Source organism: Lottia gigantea (genome assembly GCF_000327385.1).
Source record: "Lottia gigantea unplaced genomic scaffold LOTGIsca_27, whole genome shotgun sequence".
In the NCBI taxonomy this organism is placed as follows: Eukaryota; Metazoa; Mollusca; class Gastropoda; family Lottiidae; genus Lottia; species Lottia gigantea.
The window spans coordinates 2,007,703-2,014,393 of NW_008708846.1; the positions used below are offsets into that span (position 1 = coordinate 2,007,703).

At 36.9% G+C, this 6,691-nt stretch overlaps 1 protein-coding gene across 1 annotated transcript; it reads left to right on the forward strand.

Annotated features, from left to right (window-relative positions):
* Positions 1-3,253: 3,253 nt before the first annotated feature.
* On the forward strand, positions 3,254-6,414 carry LOTGIDRAFT_161077 (hypothetical protein; the record flags this gene model as incomplete). The annotated part of the gene is made up of 4 exons (XM_009056317.1): positions 3,254-3,287; positions 4,284-4,528; positions 6,080-6,214; positions 6,379-6,414. 4 exons carry the CDS (start codon positions 3,254-3,256, stop codon positions 6,412-6,414), a joined length of 450 nt encoding a protein of 149 aa, XP_009054565.1.
* Positions 6,415-6,691: the final 277 nt, after the last annotated feature.

Below are 6,691 nucleotides of genomic sequence, written 5' to 3' on the forward strand. Positions count from 1 at the left end.
AAGCTGTAGAATTGCATCGTCGGGTCTGTTTGGATCTGGGTTTCTATTAAAAGCTTTACGAATTGCCGTTAAACCAGTAGTGTTATCGATATTGGTATACATAGAAGAAACGTCGATAGAAATTAAAATAGCATTAGAGGGAACTCGAAGATTTTTTATTTTATTGACAAAATCTTTAAGGTAGGCGCGATGTTGGCATGCTAGAGGTAGTAAGAAATGATCAATGTATTCTGACACTGCATATGACTCACTACCACAGTCAGATATAATCGGGCGGCCTTTCGGGATTTTATTCGAGATAAACCACTCCTTGGTTGGATTCTTATGGATTTTAGGCAAAGTGTACAAATGTCTCTCGCGACAATCAGGTTTGGCAGACAGATAGTCATATTGTTTCTGTTTGAGATAACTAGTTTTGACTAAATCGGCAAGAATATTATTAATCATATTAGCAGTTTCTTTGAAAATTGGTTTCGGTAAAATGGCATAATGTTTAGGATTATTCAGTTGATTCTCTGCTTCTGAAACGTAATCCTCCCTATTCAGAATGACACAACATGAACCTTTGTCACTCTTTTTAATAACAATGCTATCGTCTTTTTAAGTAAGTTTAACGCTTCACGTTCCACTCGTGTGAGATTAGGCTTTTCGTGTGTTATGGAAAGATTCACTGTTTGGCTATTCATACTCGCAAATGCTTTCAATATATCAGGATGGATGGCGGCCTGAGGGGGTGTCCACGTGGATTTAGGAATAAACATTGTTCTAGCACCACGTGGGGGGTGGTTTCGAAAAAAATATGTGCAGCTAAGATTTCGTTGAAATCGTTCAATGGATGGTCGGAGATAATTCAAGTTAGCTATCTTTGGTGTGGGAATAAACTTAAGTCCACGGTCTAAGATTGAATGCTGAAGGGGTGTGAGAATTTTGCGGCTCAAGTTAACTACAGTTTGGCCTAGCGGTGGCCTCTCAGTATTTTTATCCCCAGTAATTAGTTTAAAGACTTACTCGATGCTTGAAGCTGGTGTATCCAAAACAAATAGATGTTGTTTGCTGTTTCTGGAGACCAATGAAGATTATCAACTGTTTCGAATTCTTCTTCGTAGGGTGGTAAGATTGTTGCGCTGTTGATACTAGACTCCATCATCATGTTGTTGAGAGTGCTGAGATTCTGTTGTGCTTTCTTCGAGATTTTATTTGAAATGGGTATACATGTGAAGAGGATCTTGGAGTTTGGGAAGGTTTTTTTGGCTGTGGCGATTAATTTCTGGGCTTGGTTAAAAGAGGTCTTTGGTATCTGATCACGGTTGTTGAGGCCTACATGAAGAATAATGGTAGTAGGTTTGGGATCGTGGTCATATGATTCCAGGATTGACTGATGTGATGGATTTGGGCACCGGGGTAAGAATGTATTTCAGTGTCTGAACTGGTTTTGGTAATTCGATTCAGGTTAGATGATCCAATTATTAAGGTAGATTTCTTTAGAGCAGGTAGTTTCCATAATGATTTGTCCTTGGTTTGGTGATAATACGGTTTGGTAGCGGATATAATGGTCGTCGACGGTGTGATTGGTACTGGTTTGGTAGTTGTTAGAATTGTAGCATTGGGAACGGACTGGGATCTGGTTCGAAGAGGGGAAGGTCTGGATACACGTCTCGACTTGGATGGAGACTGAGGGGTGTTTTGCTGGTCCAAAAACGCAATGAAGGAAAAAAGGTTGGCGGATCCTGGATCACGTGGTGAAGATTAAGATGGTGTGGAAGGGGAAGACGAGTCTGAAAGTGAAAAGAGAAGGGGTGTGCCCTCTCTACGAGAGCGTTTACCTATGTCTGCTGGACTAGGAGTAGGTGAACTTCGGGCTCGTTTAGGGGTTTGGTTCGGCAGCGTGGTGGCTCTAGATGGTGCAGGTGTAGTGTCCATTTCAGTTGGTAGAGATATGGCTACTCTGGTTTTTGTTTCGTTGATTGTTTGGTAGAATTTGGAGATTACAGCTTGAGTGAGACGTTTCCCATAGGAGCGACGATCAGGACCTGCGTGACCTTACAGAGCCATGTCCGATTGAGGGATCTAATATTCGCGTCGACAGCTGATGTTTTCATTGCTGGACGGATAAAACTATCCAACTCCAAGACTTTGCGTTTGAAGGTAAACGCTGGTTGGCCTTGCTGTTGAAGGGTAAGGATTGCCAAATGATGGAGGCACTGCAAAACTTGGAAGAACACCTTCACAAAGGGTTCTTCCTCCTTATGAGTGGGGACTGGTTGGCGTCGGTGGGCTGGTAGTCGTTTCTGTTGTTGGTCAGGTCGATGGTTACCTCTTGATTGGTAGGCTGTGTTGTAGGTAGGTCGGCGATGGGGTGGGATATAGCTGGATGGGTTGGTTGGTGGTCGGCGATTGGTAGGTGGTAGAGGTCGATGGAAGACAGGGCCGTTGTAGGGTACGTGATATTGGTTTGGTTGACGATTAGTGTTTCTATTTCTGGCTTCTTGCCAGTGGTTGTTGTAGTTGGGGAGCATAATGAAAATAACTTGGGGTTAGAAGGGAATGTACAGCGGATGTAACAGGAGGAAACTGTATATGGCAATTGACACGAACCGGTTTTCGAAATATTATCCTTTTTCAAGTGTCGAGGAAGAGTTTTCACTGTTTAATCGGTTTTTATATACCTCGATTTATGATCATTGAACATTATGAGATGTTAAAAGAGTTCAAACCTGACGATTTTAGATGAACAGTTTTCGATTATTTTCGATCAAATTTATCATCGGTAAAGAAAAAATAGTGAATTATAAAAAGATAATACATGTAATAATATGTTTGTTCATGAATCAGAACTACATGTATGTATTATCAGTGAACACCGACACATTAGATTGATTATAAAGTTAATATTATGTCTTTATCACAACCATGCTTAAATCTAGGAAGTTTTGTGCACGAAAATCGAAGGAAAAATGTGCATAATATCTTTTCGATTTCCTAGTCGCCTTATGATCACTGAAATATTGTATGGGAAAGTTCTATACGAAACTAAGTCTGGTTCTTACATGCAAATAACACGCACGAACGTTGTTCGTTTGAATCTCTTCCTCGACTTAATAAGCCAAATTTTTATAAAGGTTATGATATTTCAACTAAGCATTCAAATCACATTTAAAGGTTTAGAAATGACTTTAATGTCATTTGAAGGGTTTTGTTGAAACATTATAGCCTTTTTTAAAAAACTCGACTTATTCAGTCCAAGTTATTCAAAATGGTTGTGAACTATGTTCGTGTGTTTTTTTTATGTAAGTTTCTTATGAGATGATCGAGACTAGTTAATTTATTGTCACGTTTATTATTTATTCCACGTGCCTTTTAGGTGATTTTATGAAAGCAACTTTCATTTGTATATATTGATGATCACCCAATCCTCATATACCACTACCAGTTTATCATATCATTCATTATCTGACAAAATCATATTGCACCATTCACCTTCATAGTTATACGTCGTTTTATCTGCATTATAATCATATCAGGTCAATGTAATTTTATCTACGAAATATTTATCTGCGTTGCAAGACCCGGAAACTCGAAGATTGATTGACGTCTTTTTATTGCATATTCGTAATATCCATTTATTCAGACCCATCTATGGGTAAACAAGTGTGATCTACAAACATAAGATTGTTTTTTTTTTAGTTTAGATAAACTATGATAAAAGCATATCATATAACTCTATCTCACCCTCTATCTAATATATTATTTTGCTTTGTCGGTCTTCATATAGCTATGAATTTTTCTGTAGAAAAAGCACAGGGTCATCATACAAACTCGCAAATAATCAAAAACAAATTTGAATGCATAACATTTCAGGAGGCTAATCATTGTTAAAAGGACGGCATGCAAATTTTTATTATTAAAACATCGTCTTAATAGATATGTCTTGTGTTGGTAGTTTATTTCCCAACCTACTTATTTACAAAGGTTTCAAAGCGCGTTTCCCTTGCCAGTGAGTCAGGTAAGAGGGGATGACAAGGAAAAAGCGTGTAGTCGTTGGGATGGGGCAGTAAACATATCGAGTCCCCATGTGCTAAAGGTTGTGCACGATTAAGATATCTCGACAGTTGATAATCGAAAAAGATAAGGCTAATGACGCTGTCCCGAAAAAATTTACCTCATTGCACCCTGCATGGCATTATCCGTCTTCATTAGCCCTAATGGTCCAGAAAAGTAGGACGTAAAACTCCATTCATTTCATTTAAATAATATATCAAGCATTATCTTTCTTCTCTTTTCAGTTGGTTCTGCAATGGCCAAAGTGAATCATAGTGATGAACATGTGGAATTTAGTGACGTTTTAACATCTAATCCAGATATTATGTCTGGTGGCCATTGGAGGCCTACAAATTGTGTTCCTAGATACCGTGTAGCTATTATCATACCATATAGAGACAGATTATCACATTTAATAGTACTTTTAGCTCATTTAATACCAGTATTAAAAAGACAAGATTTAGATTTTAGGATATTTGTGGTTGAGCAGGTAAGCCAATATTTCTTTATTTTAACATGAAATAACTTGCTAGAAGTACTATAACCGACGTGGTCTGTCCGTCCCTACCAGTGCGCAAACGTTATTTAATGAAAATAGTTAGTAGAGAAATTAAAGGTACACTACCTCTTAGGATGACCAAGATTGAAATTTTAAAACTTGTTTAAATTTTGAGTCATTGTTCATCATGACTTACGAGTCATAAGAATACCTCTATAATCCAATAAATACATAAAACTAAGTAATAATTCATGGAACTAGGTAATTTTGCAGCATGCTTAGAAGCGTGTTTCAAGAATTATTCAGTTTAATGGATATTATCGTCTTATATAGAGATTCTATTCTTAAGTCATAGTTCAACTATGAATATATAACACATTCTAAGAGGTAGTATCCTTTTAACAAAAAAGTCACCCCTTTCTAAAGGATTATTGCTATTATCTAGTTATTTATGTAGGCATATGTCACCTTATCCATTTAGCTTTCTTTACGTTTATCAACTTGTGTAAAATTTACTATAGTACAAAATACAACTTCTCTGAAGTTTACAAAAAATTGTTTATCTATAGTCACTCCAGTCCTGGTAAAAAATTTGCAAAATTTGTTCAAACCAACATAAACCTAGTAATCCCAGAAATAATGAGCGTAAATACAGTCAAAAGTCAACCTTAATTATTTCTGTCAATTTCGTAAATGCATCAGCTCAATGACGTCTTTGTCATTGTTTACATCAGGGAATTGTATTTAGAATTGGACTCTTGATACTGAAATTGTGTCCTTCTTAATTGGAAATCGTTCGAATGGCGTGGGTTCAAGAGCCCTATATCAGTAACAAGAGCACATATCAATCAAAAAGGAATTTAGTTTCAAATGGAGTAATCTTAGAACAATAATTCAATCTTCAAATTCACATTTTAAGAAAAAAAAGATGTGATAAATGTGGTTTTACACAAAAGCTTCAAGACCAAGTTCACCGTTTCTCTATATTATGTTCATTGTTTCTAGGTGTTATTTCAAGATGAAGATCATTGTTTCTAGGTGTCGTTCCAAGACTAGGTTTATTGTTTAGAGGGGTTGTAAGACAAGGTTCATTATTTCTATGTGTCGTTCTATGACGAGGTTAATTTTTTCCAGGAGTGAATTCAAGATTTTCTTCATCGTTTCTGGGTTGTGGGTTTCAAGAAAAGACTCATTGTTTCCAGACGTTGTTTCAAGACAAGATTCATTGTTTCCAGACGATGTTTCAAGACGAGCTTCATTGTTTCAAGATGAGGTTTCAAGACGAAGTTCATTGTTTCTTGACGTTATTTCAAGACGAGGTTCATTGTTTCCATGCGTTGTGTCAAGACAGGATTCATTGTTTCCAGACGTTGTTTCAAGACGATGTTCATTGTATCAAGATGGGGTTTCAAGACGAAGTTAATTGTTTCTTGACGTTGTTTCAAGACGAGGTTCATTGTTTCTAGGTGTTGTTTCAAGATGAGGTTCGTTGTTTCTAAACGTTTCAAGACGAGGTTCATTGTTTTTTGGTGTTGTTTCAAGACGAAGTTTAGTTTCTTGACGTTGTTTCAAGACGAGGTTCATTGTTTCAAGATGGGGTTTCAAGACGAAGTTCATTGTTTCTTGACGTTGTTTCAGGACGAGGTTCATTGTTTCTCGGTGTTGTTTCAAGATGAGGTTCGTTGTTTCAAGATGAGGTTTATTGTTTTTTTTATGTTGTTTCAAGACGAGGTTCGTTGTTTCTAAACGTTTCAAGACTAGGTTCGTTGTTTCTAGACGTTGTTTCAAGACGAGGTTCGTTGTTTCTAGACGTTATTTCAAGACTATGTTCATTGTTTCAGGGTTGTGGGTTTCAAGACGAGGTTCATTGTTTGTAGATAGGCCCGTGAGTTCCAAGTTCAAAGTTCATGTTACATGAAGTTTCAAAGCGCAATGTACATATCTTTCCATGCACAGTTTACAGCCTTATTGTTTTTCTGAAAATTGAAATATGTATGTATTTAAAGCTTTCGAAAAAGTATTCAATTAGTCAATTCTATTTTACATTTGTAAATACTCATATACAAGAGTTAAACCTCGAGCCGCAAGGAGTCGGCCTTCAAGATTGTAAATACTTATCCAATCTACGAGTTCTTTATAATTTGTTCAATAAAT